This window comes from Pongo abelii, chromosome Y (assembly GCF_028885655.2).
Source record: "Pongo abelii isolate AG06213 chromosome Y, NHGRI_mPonAbe1-v2.0_pri, whole genome shotgun sequence".
In the NCBI taxonomy this organism is placed as follows: domain Eukaryota; kingdom Metazoa; phylum Chordata; class Mammalia; order Primates; family Hominidae; genus Pongo; species Pongo abelii.
In genome coordinates this window covers 47266911-47290361 of record NC_072009.2, presented here as the reverse complement: position 1 = coordinate 47290361, position 23451 = coordinate 47266911, and the positions used below count along the sequence as shown (strand labels likewise).

General features: G+C 37.0%; 1 protein-coding gene across 1 annotated transcript in view; it reads left to right on the top strand.

Annotated features, from left to right (window-relative positions):
* LOC129053200 (deleted in azoospermia protein 3-like) overlaps window positions 1-23451 on the top strand; it is a 48552-nt gene that overhangs the window by 5153 nt on the left and 19948 nt on the right. The window contains exons 2-9 of the mRNA XM_063721476.1: window positions 1357-1503; window positions 1779-1870; window positions 2429-2480; window positions 2916-2979; window positions 3069-3208; window positions 4612-4683; window positions 7135-7206; window positions 22416-22479. Coding sequence (XP_063577546.1) covers window positions 1357-1503; window positions 1779-1870; window positions 2429-2480; window positions 2916-2979; window positions 3069-3208; window positions 4612-4683; window positions 7135-7206; window positions 22416-22479 — 703 coding nt within the window. The remainder of the gene's footprint in view (window positions 1-1356; window positions 1504-1778; window positions 1871-2428; window positions 2481-2915; window positions 2980-3068; window positions 3209-4611; window positions 4684-7134; window positions 7207-22415; window positions 22480-23451) is intronic.

The window sequence follows — 23451 nt, the reverse complement described above, 5'->3', positions numbered from 1 at the left end:
GTGACAATTTAGATTTCATGTGTAGTAAAGCTGTGTAGACTCAGTAACTTCTAGCATCTAATTAGCGAAGCAGGAACCCACCTTTCTTATTAACTTCTGTAACATTACTGTGGTGTTCAAAAAGATGTACAGTTTCTTTCGTCTTTTGTTTTCTTTCAGACAGGTGTATGTGTAATAGTTTTGTCTTTCGCAGCTTTTTGTACTTACCTTTTAAAGTCAACAGCACTTCATCAGTGATTTTTAAGTTAATGATGTGTCATAGTTTCCTGATGTTTCAATTAGTTCTTAATTAAAATTTTTTTCAAAATAAGTCAGCTAAATAGTGAAGCCAAAAAAGAAACTTGAAAACAAATCGGCTGAAAAGAAATTCAAATAACAGGACACTAACTTACATTGGCATTACCACTTTTACCACTTTATACGTACAAAATGAATTCGCAGATGTTATCTCATTTCATTCTCAAAGCAGTTTGCCCACAGATACGCAGTTGGCAAATAGGTGGCTTATAACCACTTACCTGTAAGGGACATAAACCTAGATCTCCTGACTAAATTAATTTTTGTTTCACTGTGCTATATTGTTTGTCCAACATATATATTACTTACGAATACTACTTCAGAAAATTTTACCTTAACCTTAGAGTCAACAGTGGAAAGAATAAAGACAGTTCTGATCAGAATCTAGAAAATGAATGAGTTATATGTATGTGTTTTTTTATCTGAAAATAAAGATGGCATGATTTATATCTATCAGCCCACTGTGAAAATTAGAATTATCAGATGGACTGATTTCGTGTTACTCAGGAAGAAAAATGTTATTTCAAAAGACGCTTTGAACACCCTAGCGTTAGGGAAGAGGATTATAAGAAATTGGTTTAAAACATTGAGGCTTATTTTCTTTCTGGTGCGGCTTTTTTTGTTTGTTTGTTTGTTTTGTTTTTGTAAGGTTTATCTTTAGTCTACTCAGTAAAGTGAAAAGTTGTTCATGAATATAGAACAAGATGATTTTAATAACTTTAACTTTTACAAATCTAAACTTTCTAGTTTAGGGTGTCTTTTTTAACTACTTCACAGAGTATTTTCACAAATACTAACTGAGTATTCTTCCATAGCATTATACAAGACTCGGTGATGAGCGGCAGTAGGTTTAAGAAAGTACTATATCCTTTGGTTAAAATTCCATGCTGATGTCCTCTGATTAGTTTAAATCCTGAGCCTGCACTGAGCTGCACTGGTGACTAATTTACAATGAAAGTAATTTATATAAAATATACTTAAAATACAAAAATGATATTTCACATTGTGTATGGGTTTTGCCTGCATATGTAATTATGATGTCTACTTTCCAAATTACAGTCTGCTGCAAATCCTGAGACTCCCAACTCAACCATCTGCAGAGAGGCCAGCACCCAGTCTTCATCAGCTGCGGCTAGCCAAGGCTGGGTCTTACCAGAAGGCAAAATCATGCCAAACAGTGTTTTTGTTGGTGGAATTGATGATAGGGTATTGTATTCATACCTCATTTTTACCTTAAAATACATTATGAACAATGGGATTTGGGCCCTGTTACAAACTTAATGTGTTTTTTGTACTTCATGGAGGTTTAGAATTGCTTTTAGGTTTGACCCATAGGTACTAAAAATATCTTTGACAAAGAGCTACTGGTCATTTTGGGGATAAATGGGGAAGAAATTTCCCCCTCATGGTAGTAAAATTGTAGTAAAGTTGAAATTTTTGAATGCTGAATTTTTACTCTGACGTTCAATTCTGTTCCATAGACGGATGAAGCTGAGATCAGAAGCTGCTTTGGTAGATACGGTTCAGTGAAAGAAGTGAAGATGATCACGAATCGAAGTGGTGTGTCCAAAGGGTGAGTAATTTTATCAAAAATATCTGAACTCTAGTCCCCTGTTCTATAGGTATGAGACAAGACTTCAAAACTGATATTCTGACCCTTGTATAAATGAAATTGTTGCGGTGTTAATTTCTTTCACGTAGGGGATAAAAGGTTATTACCAGTTCTTTTATTTAATCATTTTTCTAATGTTTGCTTTGAAATGTCTGCAATTTTTATTTCATACAGATGAGTTAATCAGTTTTCTCACATAATTGTTTTCTTCATACGCTGCACCGCATCTTAAATTTTAACCACCTTGTCTTAGATAGTAAGTTAAATTCAGGTTCACAGATGTGAACTCTTTGTTAATCAATGAAGTTTTCACACTGCCCTAATCTAGCACATTTTGACATAGTTCTGCTTAAGAAAAAGTAGTATTTGTAGAGGATCTGTCATGTGCATGTTAGCAAATACTCATCATGGTATATTATTCAACTTTGGTCATGATCACTTCTGTATATAGAATAGTAGAAGTTCTGAACCATGTACTGTATGATGGTGATTTTATGCTTCATTTATCTGCCTTTATAGCTATGGATTTGTTTCATTTGTTGATGACGTGGATGTCCAGAAGATAGTAGAAGTAAGTAGTCTAATAGAAGAATCTCTTATTTATCTTATTGATACGACGTTGAGTGTTAGTGATATACTCAGACTTGTGTAAAATTTGGAGCAAGTTAGACTTCCTGTTCAAAATCCAAACTCAGAGTAACCTCCCATAACTTGATAGATGCTGTTTATTTTTGACTGGACACCTAGGTTCACGAACTACAGACAGGAAGGGTTGGAGTCAGGGTGATGAAAAGTTTTTGATCAACTTTCACTTGATGCCTGTTGACACTGATTAGAGTGGCAAGGGTAAGTAAGGTAGCTTCATGATGACAAATTTTAATTTGGTGCGTAGTTGTCACTGATCGTCTATGATGATAGGCACTTTAGAAGACTTTAGGTGTTTACCCAAGTCTTGGAAGCTAAGACTTGAAAATGGATTCTAGTTTTGTTACTGTTCTCTTTTCAGTCACAGATACATCTCCAGGGTAAAAAGCTGAAGCTGGGCCCTGCAATCAGGAAACAAAAGTTCTGTGAGTAGGAAAAGAAATTGTTCTTTTTTGACCCGTGTAGCTTTTCAAATAACTAAAAGTAGGCTTTTTTCTTCTTGCTTTTCAAAAAGGTGCTCGTCATGTGCAGCCATGTCCTTTGGTATTTAATCCTCCTCCTCCACCACAGTTTCAGAACGTCTGGAGGAATCCAAACACTGAAACTCGCCTGCAGCCCCTAATCACGCTGAATCCTGTAACTCAGTACGTTCAGGTAAGAACTGCTTATGTTCCTGTTCTCTTGTTTATTGTAGTCATCCTTGCGTCTGTGGAATTGTATCTACACTTTCCATAGTAAGTGGCAATGGAATCCCTGTTTGAACAGTGTGAGTAATGGGAAATTTGTTACTTCTGTTAGAAATTTCTTATTCTTAGTGTTGGTTATTTGAGCTAAAAATCTTGCCAAGTATATATTGGCAAGGCTTTCTCTCAGAAATGACCTCTTTAGACACATGAACAAATCTCTTCCTATCTCTTCCTTTTTCACCCCATATAACTAGTTCCTAAAGTATTTGGAAGCCGCTCTCCTTATGTGTCTGCCTAATTTATTGTTCTCTAAGGTTAGAAGTTAACCCAGCTATTCTTTGCTTGCAATGCTTTCCAGATGCCTCGTCATATAAATTGCTGACTTCTGGATATATTCTGGTTCTGGGATGGGTAGATTTCTGATCTCTTTTACTCTATTTATAAATCCCATGAGTTTCTGGCATGTCATTTCTCTGATGCTGGTTGCTTTGATATTTAAAGTGGGATTTGACATCCTCTGTCACTTAGTGGTGATAAATAAGGTTTATTTTGTTCTGCGTTCCTTTCATTTCTGTGTGTGTTTAAAAGACCTTTTCTTTGACGGAAAATAAAGTAACAAAATAGTAGTGAAATAGTTCTTCAGTGTCTCTCATTTGTTGATATTTTCCGTGTACTTGAAACGTGTAGGGTACACGTCTTCTTCTTTTTCCTTCTCGGAGCAGTGGCTAGAAGAAAAGCCCTACTTGTTTCTAGCATTTACGGTGAGCCATTACTGAATGTGGGTGTATTCATGAATGCTGCTACCTGTGTGTTTTTAATTAGTAAGTATTTATTGAAACGTCGAGGACCTTATACTGTCTCTTTTCCATTTGTGGTGTATATACTGCCCTTACTTTTAGGAAATGAAGTACAGAGAAAGCCGTAACATCTGTCGAAGAACTACAGTATTACCCTATAGTATTGTCAAATACAAAACAGTCTGGAAGTATTTTGCCAAAGAAGTAGCAAATGTATTAACTTAACTTAGGTTGAAATCTGTCTTAATAGAGCCTTATCACCAGTGTAAGAAATAACTTCTGGGTGGGCATAAGTACGCAGTATAAATAAAGTAAACTTTGGCTGGTGCAATAGTCACTTCTTTTGTCATTTGTCTCTTCCTCCTCCCCACCCAAAGGGTATCGCTTGACAGAGAATGTTTGTTTCTTCATGAAGTCAGTCATTCTTTTAGAATTCTACATTGCTGTGTATAGAAAAGTAATTACTATTTCAAAGTTTTTCGTATTTTTGTTATATTGGGAATGATAATTCTTTCTAATTAAAAAAAAATGTTTTACCGTATTAATCCATTCTTTCTGTAAACTTTATTTTCAGGCTTATCCTGCTTACCCAAATTCAGCAGGTCAGGTCATCACTGGATATCAGTTGCTTGTATATAATTATCAGGTAATTGAAGAGGGAGTAAAACGATTTACTTTCAGCTACTATTGAGGCCTCCCACTTGTTTATACAAATTGCCTGAATAGTTTGTCATTTTAAACTAGTGAAATGTACCTAAAATTTAAGAAAACACTTAGAATTAGCGTAATGAAGCCCTCTGTATCGTTTAGAAGTGATGAAAGAGTATTGTGACAGGAGGGTACTTAGCAATAACTTTTCTGTAGAACAATTTCTGAGATTTGTGTTTCCGTCTTTGTTTCAGCATGTATTTTGTTATGTTTGCTGTTGAGGGTACCTAGCGATAACTTTTCTGTAGAACAATTTCTGAGATTTGTGTTTCCGTCTTTGTTTCAGCATGTATTTTGTTCTGTTTGCTGTCTAAGAGCTGAAACATACAGACTGACTTTGCTGAATTTTATAGAGATACAGAGTGAAATAAAAGCTTTACCCAATTCTTAGAGCACAGAATTCCAGTTGTATTTTTATTTTAGCTTGCTGCTTCATGTTAGTAGTTCTCTGGGTGTCGTTTCAACGATACGACTATATCTGTGACCCATAATCATATGTGTGGTAACAAATTCAAAGAATTAATATCTTTGAGAGTTCCACAATGCCATTTCCAGAAAATTGGGGAAAAGGTGAGGTTTTGTATGTAGAAGTAACCACAAGAAACTTCAGGGATTAGAAACCTAAAGTACTTCTTTTTTGTATTCTGTTTCTTTTGTTCTATTATCCAAGGAGCCAGCATGAGAAGTACTTCAATATTGTGTATCTCATGTGTTTTTGAAAATGTACAGGAATATTTGAATAATTTTGGTTTCCTTTTTTTTTGCTTTCTTTTTTTTTTTTTTTTTTTCCCCAAGATGCCACCACAGTGGCCTTTTGGGGAGCAAAGGAGTTATGCTGTACATCAGGTGAAGTGAATGCGCCAAACGTATACTCCCTGTTCTTCCTTGATTTTTTTCTATGTCATATATGCCTGTAAATTTTTTTAATCATTCTTTGTATTAAAGTGGCACGTTTTGTTACTTTCTTTTAAACCAATTATAAACTCCTATGGGAGCAACAGTGCCTTTTTCTCTCCCAGGTTTTTGCATGCTTAAGCAGTGGCTGGTCCACATAAGGATAAGAATTCAGTTACTTTTTGATAGACTATACAATCTATGAAAGGTAGTATTAATGTGGCTTTAGAATGAGCATGTATCTGCCTGGAATCTGCCTCTGGCTTTACCCTCCGTAAGAAAAATCTGTTAAAGAGAAACAGAATGTTTTGCTATTAATTACTCTTAAATAAGAATAGGAAGAAAAAAGAGTATTACCTCTAAAACAGCCGAACTGCTTTCCCCCCATATAACTAGTTCCGAAAATATTTGAAAGCAGCTGTCCTCATGTGTCTGCCTAGTTTATTCTTCTCTAAGGTTAGCAGTTCATCCAGCTATTCTTTACTTGCAGTGATATCCAGATGCCTCCTCATGGAGATTGCTGACTTCTGGATATATTCTGGTTCTGGAATGGGTAGATTTCTAATGTGTTTTACTATATTTATAAATCCCGTGAGTGTCTGGCATGTAATTTCTCTGATCCTGGTTACCTTGATATGTAAAGTAGGATTTGACATACTCTGTCACTTACTGGTGATAAGTAACGTTTATTTTCTTTTTAGTTTGTTTTATTCATGTCTTAGTTTAAAAGACATTTTCTTTGATGGAAAATAAAGTAAGAAAATAGTGGTGAAATAGTTCTTCAGTGTCTCTCGTTTGTTGACATTTTCCATGTACTTGAAACAGGTAGGGTATACCTCTGCCTCTTTTTCGTCCTCTGAGCGATGGCTAGAAAAAAAGCCCTGTTTCTCACATTTACTGTGAGCCATTCTGTAATCTGGGTGTATTCATGTGTCATGCTGCGTATGTGTTTTCAGTCAGTAAGTATTTATTGAAACGTAGAAGACAGTATACTGTCTCTTTTCCAGTTGCGGATTATATACTGCCCTTAGTTTTTTGAAATGAAGTACAGAAAAAGCCATAACGTTTGTAGGAGAACTTCATAATTCCCTATAATATTGTCAGATACGAAACCCTTTAGAAGTATTTTAACAAAGAAACAGCAAATGCATTAATTTAACTTACATTGAAGTCTGTCTTAATAGAGCCTTATCACCAGCGTAAAAAATAACTTCTGGGTGGGCATAAGTACACAGTATAAATAAGGTAAACCTGTCTGGTGAAATAGTCACTTCTTTTGTCATTTGTCTGTTCCCCCTCCCCACCCAAAGGGCAGCACTTGACAGACTCTTTCTTTCTTCATAAAATCAGTCACTCATTTAGAATTCTGCAACGCTGTATGTAGAAAAATAATGTTTTAAAACTATTTCATAGTTTTTTATATTGGGAATAGTATTTCTAATTAACAAAATGTTTTATCATATTCGTTCATTCTTACTGTAAACTTTATTTTTAGGCACATCCTACTTACCCAAATTCAGCAGTTCACGTCATCACTGGATATCATTTGCCTGTGTATAATTATCAGGTAATTTAAGAGGGAGTAAAATGATTTACTTTCAGATACTATTGAGCCCTTTTTTTGTACAAATTGCTTGAATAGTTTGCCATTTTAAAGTAGTGAAATGTACCTAAAATTTACGACAACACTTAGAATTAGTCTAGAATGAAGGCCTCTGTATTATTTAGAAGTAATTGCGTTACATTTTGACAGGAATGTACTTAGCAAAAACTTTACTGTAGAACAGGTTTTTGAGATGTGGTGTCCCTTTCTATATTGTAGCATGTTTATTTTCATCTTGCTGTCAAATAGCTGAAACATCCAGACTGACTTTTATCAATTTTTTAGACAGACAGAGTGAAATAAAATTACTACCCACCTTTTAGAGCACAGAATTTGAATTATATTTGTATTTTAGCTGGCTGCTTCACATTAGTCGTCCTCTGGGTCTCTTTTCATAGCCGTGACTGTATATATGACCCATAATCATATCTATGGTAATCAATTCCAAGAACTAATATCCTTGAGATTTCCACAATACCAACCCCAGAAAATTGGGAAAAAGTTGAGGTTTTACATACAGAGGTAACATCAAAAACGTCAGGGATTAGAAACCTAAAGTAATTCTTTTTTCCGTTCTGTTTCTTTTATTAGAAGAACAAATTAAAGGAGCCAGCATCTGTTCTTCAATATTGTGTATCTTATGTGTTTTTGAAAATGTGAAGGCATATTTGAATGATTTTTGTTTCCTGTCTCTACTAAAAGTACAAAAAAATTAGCCAGGCGTGGTGGCGCACACTTGTAATCCCAGCTACTCTGGAGGCTGAGGCAGCAGAATCACTTGATCCTGGGATGCAGATTGCTGTGAGGTGGGATTGTGCCACTGCACTCCAGCCTAGGCTGCAAAGAGAGACTCAGTCTCAAAAAAAAAAAAAAAGATGCTATGAATATCTTTGTGGAAATATCTTGGCACGCTTGTACTATTAATTTCTTGAGATGAATTGCTATCAGTGGAATTGCTAGGTGAAAGCACTTTGCCCCTTTTATAACAATTTTATAACTAATTCTCCTTTTTAGTATACTGGTGAGTATCCCCGCTTATCAAATTATGATACACCTTTTCCAAAGTACTCTTGGTAAATCACGTATTAGTGTTTTCTCACTGATGGTGTGTAGAATGCTGTCTTTTCCACACCCATTCCAGTGAAAGTTATTAGTATTTTTTAAATTGTCAGCCTAATAGCTGGAAAATACTACATTATGTTGATGGGCACTTTTTAAAATCATCGTTGAAGTTGGTCATTGATGTTTAGCTTTTTAAATTACCTTCTTAATTTTATTTTTCTTACTGATTCATAAAAAGCTTTTTGTTAGTATTCACTATTCTAATACTAATAGTATTCACTCTTAGTTATACATAGTGGAGAAAACATATAGGAGTGATAAGGTGACCTGGTGCCCTTACCTTATCCCTAATTTCAATTGAGTTGACTCAACTAGTTCACTTGTAAGCTTGATGATAGGGTAGAATGAGATTGATCGAAAAGAAGATTCCTCTTTCTCTGAAATTTGACTTGGGGTTTTAAAAAATTTAAAAATGAGTGCTGTATTTTATCAATTGATTTTCAGTGGTGAATTAAAGTAATGTATCCTGCAAATGGAGTATTCTTGCATTCCCAATATAAACTTAGACTCTTTATATACGGCTGGAATTTCCCATTTGTGTTGAGGGCAGGGATGGATCATCTGGATGAGGCTTTGTTACTTATATGCTTCTAGCTTTGTAAAATGCGTTGAGAAATACTTTCTTCCTCTTTGAAAACAGAGTTTCTGCATAGCACTCTTTTATTATCTGTGGCCACAACCCATTTTTCAGGTCTCATATATACTTTTGCTTTCTTGTGTTTTCTTGCTTTGTTTTGCCAGGATTGTTTGTTGCTCGAATTTCATCCTCCCCACGCACCACTCCCCGAGAATCTGCTCTTGGATTTACTTAAGGTTTTCATTCCGATTTTCACGTCATATTTTCTTAATTTTATCACTCTCTTTATTTGCTCCTCTTCCTATTGCTGTGAATGTAACTTTGCTGACTACAGATGATAGGCTTTTTCCTGATCAGTTTATGTAAATATTTATTCCTATAGAAAAATAATATATATAATATAAATTTATTCCTATAGAGATTGCACGTAGCATTCTTTTGTAACAGCTGGCCGTGACTCATTTTTCAGGTCTCGTATATATTTTTGCTTTTTCTTGCATAGTTTTGCAAGGATTGCGTATTGCTTGAATTTCGTCCTTCCCACGCAGCACTCCCCAAGAATCTGCTGCTGCATTAACTTCTGATTTTCCCGTCATATTTTCTTAATTTTAGCATTGTCTTTATTTGCTCCTCTTCCTGTTGCTGTGAATGTAACTTTGATGACTACAAATTCTAGCCTTTTTCCTGGCCAGTTTATGTAAATATCAATTTGCTTACATGTTCACTTAGTAATTGCATTAGATAATACTGGCAAAGGAGCTGACATCGCTGGAGTTTAATGATAATTTTCTCCAGCTTTTAGCTGTCTTTGTCACTTGATTGTCTGCATATAACAAGGAATACGCTTGCTAGAAATCGCAGTGAGAGTTGTGTATATGATGGTTTTGAAGCTCACCCGTTTACTATTCCAACATTTCTCACTTCAAAATTCACCAACTCACTTGAAGGTATGATTAAGAAAATTACTCCTTTAATGCAGTTGGTTTGCGGGATGCTATTGACAGTTACGATGGTACTTTCTTTAAAATTAAACTTTAGCTTATCCTAAGCATTCCTTTATATTTTTGGCCATAGTTTAGAAATAACCAAAGGCTATCTATTGATTGTGGATTTATATATATACATATATATATATAAAATATATTTATATATAAATAAATATATTATATATAAAAATAGATGTAGAAAATATTTATATATATAACATTTATATAAAATATATATAACATTTATATAATATTTATATATAACATTTGTATAATATATATAATTATAGATATATATATAATATTTATATATACATAATATTTGTATAGATATATAATATTTATATAGATATATATACCTTACATAATTATGTATAAATACACACAGAGTCGGAATTGAACAATCCCTGCTAGTCAAGCCATGGTAAAAATGAGGTACATTGCAAAAAATGAAGTACGTGGCTTACTTTGTTAGCTTTGAGCGCCACCTGCTCGCTGAGGACTAGGACGTGATGGTGACTTGCTTAATTTAAAATGTTACCACGCTGTTAAAGAGATTCAGTGAATTTTATATGTACGGTTCCAGTTAAGCAGGCAGCCAGTTTGTAAGATCCAAGCTAACGTCAAACTTCTTATAAAATCAAATGCCTTTTTTCCTCTTTACCAAACTAAGTATCCATTTTACTATTTGTGTATAGAGTATGAGAATCAGAAGAGACACCCGAGGCCTTTTCCGGCCATTTCGTTTTCAAGCAAGGAAACTGAAACTGAGGTCATGAAAAGATTCACTTTCGTGAGCAATGGAAATCAGGTTCTTCCCAAACAAGAATTTTCCTCTTCAATTCTTGTGTCACTGTCACAAGGTTTCTTAACCAGACCCTTTGCAAATTTGGCACCAAATAATTCCTTATTGTAGGAGGCTGTCTTTGCATTGTAGGATGTGCAGTAGTATGCCTGGCCTTCAGCCCATCAGATTCCAGGAATACATCTCAGTTGTGACAGCCAATCTCTAAACGTCGCTGAATGCCCCTGGGGCTCAAAAATCTTGCCCAGTTGAGAATCAGTGCATTTCCATAACCTGTCATGATCTGACGCAGGTTTCTGCCAGATGTTACATTTCTAAATTAAAATACATCCAAACACTGTGGTGCAGAGACAATACCGTAATATAGCTTGCTTATCAAAGAAAAACATATCCAAAGTTCATCCACAAATCAAGGGGGAGTTGAAAAGGAGAAAAAGAAACTACAAGAATTTCAGAATTTCTTTTGTTTTGTTTTGTTTTATTCTGTTTGGGATTTCTGAATGAAGTGAGAAGGAATCGGTAAATTGTCTATAGGGAAGGGCAATCTAAGCAGGTTCCCAGTAGTTCAAGATAATGCAGCTTAATGTCATTTGGAAAAAACAATAATGGAAGACATTTTTAGAAAGGAAAAACTTTAAAAATAGTGTTGTAAATTTTTCTTCCACATCATTGTCATGAAATAACGCTGTTAAAGGAAAGAATTAGGAATGAGTTGCAAACCCAAAATAGCAGGTACAAGCACAAAAGAATAGAGAAATGCAGTAACCTCGGCTTTAGTTGATGTGACAATTTAGATTTCGTGTGTAGTAAAGCTGCGTAGAATCAGTAACTTCTAGCATCTAATTAGACTCAGTAACTTCTAGCATCTAATTAGCAAAGCAGGAACCCACTTTTCTTATTAACTTCGATAACATTATTGTGTTGTTCAAAAAGATACACAGTTTCTTTCGTCTTTTGTTTTCTTTCAGACAGGTGTATGTGTAATAGTTTTGTCTTTTGCAGCTTTTTGTACTTACCTTTTAAAGTCAACAGCACTTCATCAATGATTTTTAAGTTAATGATGTGTCATAGTTTCCTGATGTTGTTTCAATTAGTTCTTAATTAAAATTTTTTTCAAAATAAGTCAGCTAAATAGTGAAGCCAAAAAAGAAACTTGAAAACAAATCGGCTGAAAAGAAATTCAAATAACAGGACACTAACTTACATTGGCATTACCACTTTTACCACTTTATACATACAAAATGAATTCACAGAGGTTATCTCATTTCATTCTCAAAGCAGTTTGCCCACAGATACATAGCTGGTAAGTAAGTAGGTGGCTTATAACCACTTACCTGTAAGGGACATAAACCTAGATCTCCTGACTAAATTAATTTTTGTTTCACTGTGCTATATTGTTTGTCCAACATATATATTAGTTATGAATACTACTTCAGAAAATTTTACATTAACCTTAGAGTCAACAGTGGAAAGAATAAAGACAGTTCTGATCAGAATCTAGAAAATGAATGAGTTATATGTATGTGTTTTTTTGATCTGAAAATAAAGATGGTATGATTTATATCTATCAGCCCACTTTGAAAACTAGAATTATCAGTCGGACTGATTCCGTGTTACTCAGGAAGAAAAGTGTTATTTCAAAAGATGCTTTGAACACCCTAGCGTTAGCGAAGAGGATTATAAGAAATTGATTTAACACATTGAGGCTTATTTTCTTTTTGGTGCGGCCTTTTTTTTTTTTTTTAAGGTTTATCTTCAGTATACTCAGTAAAGTGAAAAGTTGTTTATGAATGTAGAACAGGATGTTTTTTTAAAAAATTTATTTATTCATTTATTTATTATTATTATACTTTAGGTTTTAGGGTACATGTGCGCAATGTGCAGGTTAGTTACATATGTATACTTGTGCCATGCTGGTGCGCTGCACCCACTAACTCGTCATCTAGCATTAGGTATATCTCCCAATGCTATGCCTCCCCACTCCCCCGACCCCACAAGAGTCCCCAGAGTCTGATGTTCCCCTTCCTGTTTCCATGTGTTCTCATTGTTCAATTCCCACCTATGAGTGAGAATATGCGGATTTTGGTTTTTTGTTCTTGGCGATAGTTTACTGAGAATGATGATTTCCAATTTCATCCATGTCCCTACAAAGGACATGAACTCATCATTTTTTATGGCTGCATAATATTCCATGGTGTATATGTGCCACATTTTCTTAATCCAGTCTATCCTTGTTGGACATTTGGGTTGGTTCCAAGTCTTTGCTATTGTGAATAATGCCACCATAAGCAGACACGTGCTTGTGTCTTTATAGCAGCATGATTTATAGTCCTTTGGGTGTATACCCAGTAATGGGATGGCTGGGTCAAATGGAATTTCTAGTTCTAGATCCCTGAGGAATCGCCACACTGACTTCCACAAGGGTTGAACTAGTTTACAGTCCCACCAACAGTGGAAAAGTTTTCCTATTTCTCCACATCCTCTCCAGCTCCTGTTGTTTCCTGACTTCTTAATGATTGCCATTCTAACTGGTGTGAGATGGTATCTCATTGTGGTTTTGATTTGCATTTCTCTGATGGCCAGTGATGGTGAGCATTGTTTCATGTGTTTTTTGGCTGCATAAATGTCTTCTTTTGAGAAGTGTCTGTTCATGTCCTTCGCCCGCTTTTTGATGGGGTTGTTTGTTTTTTTCTTGTAAATTTGTTTGGGTTCATTGTAGATTCTGGATATTAGCCCTTTGTCAGATGAGTAGGCTGCGAAAATTTTCTCCCATTTTGTAGGTTGTCTGTTCACTCTGATGGTAGTTTCTCTTGCTGTGCAGAAGCTCTTTAGTTTAATTAGATCCCGTTTGTCAATTTTGGCTTTTGTTGCCATTGCTTTTGGTGTTTTAGACATGAAGTCCTTGCCCATGCCTATGTCCTGAATGGTAATGCCTAGGTTTTCTTCTAGGGTTTTGATGGTTTTAGGTCTAATGTTTAAGTCTTTAATCCATCTTGAATTGATTTTTGTGTAAGGTGTAAGGAAGGGATCCAGTTTCAGCTTTCTACATATGGCTAGCCAGTTTTCCCAGCACCATGTATTAAATAGGGAATCCTTTCCCCATTGCTTGTTTTTCTCAGGTTTGTCAAAGATCAGATAGTTGTAGATATGCGGCGTTATTTCTGAGGGCTCTGTTCTATTCCATTGATCTATGTCTCTGTTTTGGTACCAGTACCATGCTGTTTTGGTTACTGTAGCCTTGTAGTATAGTTTGAAGTCAGGTAGTGTGATGCCTCCAGCTTTGTTCTTTTGACTTGGTGATGCGGGCTCTTTTCTGGTTCCATATGAACTTTAAAGTAGTTTTTTCCAGTTCTGTGAGGAAAGTCATTGGTAGCTTGATGGGGATGGCATTGAATCTGTAAATTACCTTGGGCAGTATGGCCATTTTCATGATATTGATTCTTCCTACCCATGAGCATGGAATGTTCTTCCATTTGTTTGTATCCTCTTTTATTTCCTTGAGCAGTGGTTTGTAGTTCTCCTTGAAGAGGTCCTTCACGTCCCTTGTAAGTTGGATTCCTAGGTATTTTATTCTCTTTGAAGCAATTGTGAATGGGAGTTCCTTCATGATTTGGTTCTCTGTTTGTCTGTTGTTGGTGTATAAGAATGCTTGTGATTTTTGTACATTGATTTTGTATCCTGAGACTTTGCTGAAGTTGCTTATCAGCTTAAGGAGATTTTGGGCTGAGACAGTGGGGTTTTCTAGATATACAATCATGTCGTCTGCAAACAGGGACAATTTGACTTCCTCTTTTCCTAATTGAATATCCTTTATTTCCTTCTCCTGCCTAATTGCCCTGGCCAGAACTTCCAACACTATGTTGAATAGGAGTGGTGAGAGAGGGCATCCCTGTCTTGTGCCAGTTTTCAAAGGGAATGCTTCCAGTTTTTGCCCATTCAGTATGATATTGGCTGTGGGTCAATATTGTCATAGATAGCTCTTATGATTTTGAGATACGTCCCATCAATACCTAATTTATTGAGAGTTTTTAGCATGAAGGGTTGTTGAATTTTGTCAAAGGCCTTTTCTGCATCTATTGAGATAATCATGTGGTTTTTGTCTTTGGTTCTGTTTATATGCTGGATTACATTTATTGATTTGCGTATATTGAACCAGCCTTGCATCCCAGGGGTGAAGCCCACTTGATCATGGTGGATAAGCTTTTTGATGTGCTGCTGGATTCGGTTTGCCAGTATTTTATTGAGGATTTTTGCATCAATGTTCATCAAGGAGATTGTTCTAAAATTCTCTTTTTTGGTTGTGTCTCTGCCCGGCTTTGGTATCAGGATGATGCTGGCCTCATAAAATGAGTTAGGGAGGATTCCCTCTTTTTCTATTGGTTGGAATAGTTTCAGAAGGAATGGTACCAGTTCCTCCTTGTACCTCCGGTAGAATTTGGCTGTGAATCCATCTGGTCCTGGACTCTTTTTGGTTGGTAAGGTATTGATTATTACCACAATTTCAGATCCTGTTATTGGTCTATTCAGAGATTCAACTTCTTCCTGGTTTAGTCTTGGGACAGTGTATGTGTCGAGGAATTTATCCATTTCTTCTAGATTTTCTAGTTTATTTGTGTAGAGCTGTTTGTAGTATTCTCTGATGGTAGTTTGTATTTCTGTGGGATCGGTGGTGATACCCCCTTTATCATTTTTTATTGCATCTATTTGATTCTTCTCTGTCGATTTTGTTGATCCTTTCAAATTTCTTTTGAAATTTCTAGGAATTGAAATACAAATTCCTTTTGTATTTCTGTGGGATCGGTGGTGATATCCCCTTTATCATTTTTTTATTGCATCTATCTGATTCTTCTCTGTCAATTTTGTTGATCCTTTCAAAAAACCAGCTCCTGGATTCATTAATTTTTTGAAGGGTTTTTTTGTGTCTCTATTTCCTTCAGTTCTGCTCTGAATTTAGTTATTTCTTGCCTTCTGCTAGCCTTTGAATGTGTTTGCTCTTGCTTTTCTAGTTCTTTTAATTGTGATGTTAGGGTGTCAATTTTGGATCTTTCCTGCTTTCTTTTGGGGGCATTTAGTGCTATAAATTTGCCTCTACACACTGCTTTGAATGCATCCCAGAGATTCTGGTATGTTGTGTCTTGGTTCTCGTTGGTTTCAAAGAACATCTTTATTTCTGCCTTCATTTTGTTATGTACCCAGTAGTCATTCAGGAGCAGGTTGTTCAGTTTCCATGTAGTTGAGCGGTTTTGAGTGAGATTCTTAATCCTGAGTTCTAGCTTGATTGCACTGTGATCTGAGAGATAGTTTGTTATAATTTCTGTTCTTTTACATTTACTGAGGAGAGCTTTACTTCCAAGTATGTGGTCAATTTTGGAATAGGTGTGGTGTGGTGCTGAAAAAAAGGTATATTCTGTTGATTTGGGGTGGAGAGTTCTGTAGATGTCTATTAGGTCCGCTTGGTGCAGAGCTGAGTTCAATTCCTGGGTATCCTTGTTGACTTTCTGTCTCGTTGATGTGTCTAATGTTGACAGTGGGGTGTTAAAGTCTCCCATTATTAATGTGTGGGAGTCTAAGTCTCTTTGTAGGTCACTCAGGACTTGCTTTATGAATCTGGGTGCTCCTGTATTGGGTGCATATATATTTAGGATAGTTAGCTCTTCTTGTTGAATTGATCCCTTTACCATTACGTAATAGCCTTCGTTGTCTCTTTTGATCTTTGTCGGTTTAAAGTCTGTTTTATCAGAGACTAGGATTGCAACCCCTGCCTTTTTTTGTTTTCCATTTGCTTGGTAGATCTTCCTCCATCCTTTTATTTTGAGTCTGTGTGTGTCTCTGCACGTGAGATGGGTTTCCTGAATACAGCACACTGATGGGTCTTGACTCTTTATCCAATTTGCCAGTCTTGTGTCTTTTAATTGGAGCATTTCGTCCATTTACATTTAAAGTTAATATTGTTATGTGTGAATTTGATCCTGTCATTATGATGTTAGCTGGTTATTTTGCTCGTTAGTTGATGCAGTCTCTTCTTAGTCTCGATGGTCTTTACATTTTGGCATGATTTTGCAGCGGCTGGTACCGGTTGTTCCTTTCCACGTTTCGCACTTCCTTCAGGAGCTCTTTTTGGGCAGGCCTGGTGGTGACAAAATCTCTCAGCAGTTACTTGTCTGTAAAGTATTTTATTTCTCCTTCACTTAGGAAGCTTAGTTTGGCTGGATATGAAATTCGGGGCTGAAAATTCTTTTCTTTAAGAATGTTGAATATTGGCCCCCACTCTCTTCTGGCTTGTAGAGTTTCTGCCGAGAGATCCGCTGTTAGTCTCATGGGCCTCCCTTTGAGAGTAACCCGACCTTTCTCTCTGGCTGCCCTTAACATTTTTTCCTTCATTTCAACTTTGGTGAATCTGACAATTATGTGTCTTGGAGTTAGTTGCTCTTCTCGAGGAGTATCTTTGTGGCGTTCTCTGTATTTCCTGAATCTGAATGTTGGCCTGCCTTGCTAGATTGGGGAAGTTCTCCTGGATAATATCCTGCAGAGTGTTTTCCAACTTGGTTCCATTCTCCCCGTCACTTTCAGGTACACCAATCAGACGTAGATTTGGTCTTTTCACATAGTCCCATATTTCTTGGAGGCTTTGCTCGTTTCTGTTTATTCTTTTTTCTCTAAACTTCCCTTCTCGCTTCATTTCATTCACTTCATCTTCCATCGCTGATACCCTTTCTTCCATTTGATCGCATCGGCTCCTGAGGCTTCTGCATTCTTCACGTAGTTCTCGAGCCTTGGTTTTCAGCTCCATCAGCTCCTTTAAGCACTTCTCTATATTGGTTATTCCAGTTATACATTCTTCTAAATTTTTTTCAAAGGCTTCAGCTTCTTTGCCTTTGGTTTGAATATCCTCCCGTAGCTCAGAGTAATTTGATCGTCTGAAGCCGCCTTCTCTCAGCTCGTCAAAGTCATTCTCCGTCCAGCTTTGTTCCGTTGCTGGTGAGCAACTGCGTTCCTTTGGAGGAGGAGGAGAGGCCCTCTGCTTTTTAGAGTTTCCAGTTTTTCTGCTCTGTTTTTTCCCCATCTTTATGGTTTTGTCTACTTTTGGTCTTTGATGATGGTGATGTACAGATGGGTTTTTGGTGTGGATGTCCTTTCTGTTTGTTAGTTTTCCTTCTAACAGGCAGGACCCTCAGCTGCAGGTCTGTTGGAGTACCCGGCCGTGTGAGGTGTCAGTCTGCCCCTGCTGGGGGGTGCCTCCCAGTTAGGCTGACCGGGGGTCAGGGGTCAGGGACCCACTTGAGGAGGCAGTCTGCCCGTTCTCAGATCTCCAGCTGCATGCTGGGAGAACCACTGCTCTCTTCAGAGCTGTCAGACAGGGACATTTAGGTCTGCAGAAGTTACTGCTGTCTTTTTGTTTGTCTGTGCCCTGCCCCCAGAGGTGGAGCCTACAGAGGCAGGCAGGCCTCCTTGAGCTGTGGTGGGCTCCACCCAGTTCGAGCTTCCCAGCTGCTGTGTTTACCTAAGCAAGCCTGGGCAATGGTGGGCGCCCCTCCCCCAGCCTCGCTGCCGCCTTGCAGTTTGATCTCAGACTGCTGTGCTAGCAATCAGCGAGACTCCGTGGGCGTAGGACCCTCTGAGCCAGGTGCGGGGTATAATCTCCTGGTGCGCCGTTTTTTAAGCCTGCCGGAAAAGCGCAGTATTCGGGTGGGAGTGACCCAATTTTCCAGGTGCCGTCTGTCACCCCTTTCTTTGACTACGAAAGGGAACTCCATGACCCGTTGCGCTTCCCGAGTGAGGCAGTGCCTCGCCCTTCTTCAGCTCGCGCACAGCGCGCGCACCCACTGACCTGCGCCCACTCTCTGGCACTCCCTAGTGAGATGAACCCAGTACCTCAGGTGGAAATGCAGAAATCACCCGTCTACTGCATCGCTCACGCTGGGAGCTGTAGACCGGAGCTATTCCTATTCGGCCATCTTGGCTCCTCCCCTAAATTTTCAACTCAGGATGATTTTAATAACTTTAATTTTTACCAGTCTAAACTTTCTAGTTTTGGGTGTCTTTTTTAACTACTTCACAGAGTATTTTCACAAATACTAAATGAGTATTCTTCCACAGCATTATACAAGACTCGGTGATGAGCGGCAGTAGGTTTAAGAAAGTACTATATCCTTTGGTTAAAATTCCATGCTGATGTCCTCTGATTAGTTTAAATCCTGAGCCTGAACTGAGCTGCACTGGTGACTAATTTACAATGAAAGTAATTTATATAAAATATACGTAAAATACAAAATGATATTTCACATTGTGTATGGGTTTTGCCTGCATACGTAATTATGATGTCTACTTTCCAAATTACAGTCTGCTGCAAATCCTGAGACTCCCAACTCAACCACCTGCAGAGAGGCCAGCACCCAGTCTTCATCAGCTGCGGCTAGCCAAGGCTGGGTCTTACCAGAAGGCAAAATCATGCCAAACACTGTTTTTGTTGGTGGAATTGATGATAGGGTATTGTATTCATACCTCATTGTTACCTTAAAATACATTATGAACAATGGGATTTGGGCCCTGTTACAAACTTAATGTGTTTTTGTACTTCATGGAGGTTTAGAATTGCTTTTAGGTTTGACCCATAGGTACTAAAAATATCTTTGACAAAGAGCTACTGGTCATTTTGGGGATAAATGGGGAAGAAATTTTCCCCCTCATGGTAGTAAAATTGTAGTAAAATTGAAATTTTTGAATGCCGAATTTTTACTCTGACGTTCCATTCTGTTCCATAGACGGATGAAACTGAGATCAGAAGCTGCTTTGGTAGATATGGTTCAGTGAAAGACGTGAAGATAATCACGAATCGAAGTGGTGTGTCCAAAGGGTGAGTAATTTTATCAAAAATATCTGAACTCTAGTCCCCTGTTCTATAGGTATGAGACAAGACTTCAAAACTGATATTCTGACCCTTGTATAAATGAAATTGTTTGCGGTGTTAATTTCTTTCACGTAGGGGATAAAAGGTTATTACCAGTTCTTTTATTTAATCATTTTTCTAATGTTTGTTTTGAAATGTCTGCAATTTTTATTTCATACAGATGAGTTAATCAGTTTTCTCAAATAATTGTTTTCTTCATAGACTGCACCGCATCTTTAATTTTAACCACCTTGTCTTAGATAGTAAGTTAAATTCAGGTTCACAGATGTGAATTCTTTGTTAATCAATGAAGTTTTCACACTGCCCTAATCCTAGCACATTTTGACATAGTACTGCTTAAGAAAAAGTAGTATTTGTAGAGGATCTGTCATGTGCATGTTAGCACATACTTATCATGGTATATTATTCATCTTTGGTCATGATCACGTCTGTATATAGAATAGTAGAAGTTCTGAACCATGTACTGTATGATGGTGATTTTATGCTTCATTTGTCTGCCTTTATAGCTATGGATTTGTTTCATTTGTTGATGATGTGGATGTCCAGAAGATAGTAGAGGTAAGTAATAGAAAAATCTCTTTCTTATCTTACTGCTACGACGTTTAGTGTTAGAGATATACTCAGACTTGTGTAAAATTTGGAGGAAGTTAGACTTCCTGTTCAAAATCCAAACTCAGAGTCACCTCCCATAACTTGATAGATCCTGTTTATTTCTGAGTGGACACCTAGGTTCACGAACTACAGACAGGAAAGGTTGGAGACAGGGTGATGAAAAGTTTTTGATCAACTTTCACTTGATGCCTGTTGACACTGATTAGAGTGGCAAGGGTAAGTAAGGTAGCTTCATGATGACAAATTTTAATTTGGTGCGTAGTTGTCACTGATCGTCTATGATGATAGGCACTTTAGAAGACTTTAGGTGTTTACCCAAGTCTTGGAAGCTAAGACTTGAAAATGGATTCTAGTTTTGTTACTGTTCTCTTTTCAGTCACAGATACATCTCCAGGGTAAAAAGCTGAAGCTGGGCCCTGCAATCAGGAAACAAAAGTTCTGTGAGTAGGAAAAGAAATTGTTCTTTTTTGACCCGGGTAGCTTTTTAAATAACTAAAAGTAGGCGTTTTTCTTCTTGCTTTTCAAAAAGGTGCTCATCATGTGCAGCCGCGTCCTTTGGTAGTTAGTCCTCCTCCTCCACCACAGTTTCAGAACGTCTGGAGGAATCCAAACACTGAAACTTGCCTGCAGCCCCTAATCACGCTGAATCCTGTAACTCAGTACGTTCAGGTAAGAACTGCTTATGTTCCTGTTCTCTTGTTTATTGTAGTCATCCTTGCGTCTGTGGAATTGTATCTACACTTTCCATAGTAAGTGGCAATGGAATCCCTGTTTGAACAGTGTGAGTAATGGGAAATTTGTTACTTTTGTTAGAAATTTCTTACTCTTAGTGTTGGTTATTTGAGCTAAAAATCTTCTATATACTTTGTGAGACTTTCTCTCAGAAATGATCTCTGTAGACATATGAACAAATCTCTTCCTATCTCTTCCTTTTTCACCCCATATAACTAGTTCCTAAAGTATTTGGAAGCCGCTCTCCTTATGTGTCTGCCTAGCTTATTGTTCTCTAAGGTTAGCAGTTAACCTAGCTATTCTTTGCTTGCAATGATTTCCAGATGCCTCCTCGTATAAATTGCTGACTTCTGGATATATTCTGGTTCTTGGATGGGTAGATTTCTGTAGCTCTTCTTTACTTGCAATGCTTTCCAGATGCCTCCTCATATAAATTGCTGACTTCTGGATATATTCTGGTTCTGAGATGGGTAGATTTCTGATCTCTTTTACTCTGTCTATAAATCCCGTGAGTTTCTGGCATGTCATTTCTCTGATGCTGGTTGCTTTGATATTTAAAGTAGGATTTGACATCCTCTGTCACTTACTGGTGATAAATAACGTTTATTTCGTTGTTCGTTCCTTTCATTTCTGTGTGTGTTTAAAAGACCTTTTGTTTGATGGAATATAAAGTAACAAAATAGTAGTGAAATAGTTCTTCAGTGTCTCTCATTTGTTGACATTTTCCATGTCCTTGAAACGTGTAGGGTACACCTCCTCTTCTTTTTCCTTCTCTGAGCAATGGCTAGAATAAAAGCCCTGCTTGTTTCTGGCATTTACGGTGAGCCATTACTGAATATGGGTGTATTCATGAATGCTGCTACCTGTATGTTTTTAATTAGTAAGTATTCATTGAAACGTCGAAGACATTATACTGTCTCTTTTCCATTTGTGGCTTATATACTGCCCTTAATATGTGTAAATGAAGTACCGAGAAAGCCGTAACATCTGTCGAAGAACTACAGTATTACCTTATAATATTGTCAAATACAAAACAGTCTGGAAGTATTTTGCCAAAGAAATAGCAAATATATTAATTTAACTTACGTTGAAATCTGTCTTAATAGAGCCTTATCACCAGTGTCAGAAATTACTTCTGGGTGGGCATAGGTAGACAGTGTAAATAAGGTAAACTTTGGCTGGTGCAATAGGCACTTCTTTTGTCATTTGTCTCTTCCCCTTCCCCACCCAAAGGGTAGCACTTGACAGAGAATATTTGTTTCTTCCTAACGTCTGTCATTCATTTAGAAATCTGCATTGCTGTAGGTAGAGAAACAATTACTATTTCAATGTTCTTCCTATTTTTGTCACGTTGGGAATGATACTTCCTTCTAATTAAAATAACAGTGTTTTACCGTATTAATCCATTCTTTCTGTAAACTTTATTTTCAGGCTTATTCTACTTACCCAAATTCACCAGGTCAGGTCATCACTCGATATCAGTTGCCTTTATATAATAATCAGTTAATTGAACAGGGAGTAAAATGATTTACTTTCAGCTACCATTGAGGCCTTCTACTTGTTTATACAAATTGCCTGAATGGGTTGTCATTTTAAACTAGTGAAGTGTACCTGAAATTTTAGAAAACGCTTAGAATTAGCGTAATGAAGGCCTCTGTAGTATTTAGAAGTGATGAAATAATATTTTGACAGGAGGGTACTTGGCAATAACTTTTCTGTAGAACAATTTCTGAGATTTGGTGTTCCCATCTTTGTTTTAGCATGTATTTTGTTATGTTTGCCGTCAAAGAGCTGAAACATGCAGACTGTCTTTCATGAATTTAGAGATACAGAGTGAAGTAAAAGCTTTACCCAATTCTTAGAGCACAGAATTCCAATTGTGTTCTTATTTTAGCTTGCTGCTTCATGATAGTAGTTCTCTGGGTCTCTTTTCAATGATACAACTATATCTGTGACCGATAATCATATGTGTGGTACCAAATTCAAAGAATTAGTATCTTTGAGAGTTTCACAATGCGATTTGCAGAAAATTGGGAAAAAGGTGAGATTTTCTATGTAGAAGGAAGAACAAGAAGTTGAGGGATTAGAAACCTAAAGTACTTATTTTTTCTATTCTGTTTCTTTTGTTCTATTAACCAAGGAGCCAGCATGAGAAGTACTTCGATGTTGTCTGTCTCACGTGTTTTTGAAAATGTGTAGTAATGTTTGAATAATTTTGGTTTCCTTTTTTTTTTTTTTTTCCCCCCCCAAGATGCCACCACAGCGGCCTGTTGGGGAGCAAAGGAGTTATGCTGTACCTCAGGTAAAGTGAATGCGCCAAACGTACACTCCCTGTTCTTTCTTGATTTTTTTCTATTTCATACGTGCCTGTAGTTTTTTTAAATCGTTCTTTGTATTAATGTGGCACATTTTGTTACTTTCTTTTTAACCCAATTTTAAACTCCTATGGGAGCAACAGTGCCTTTTT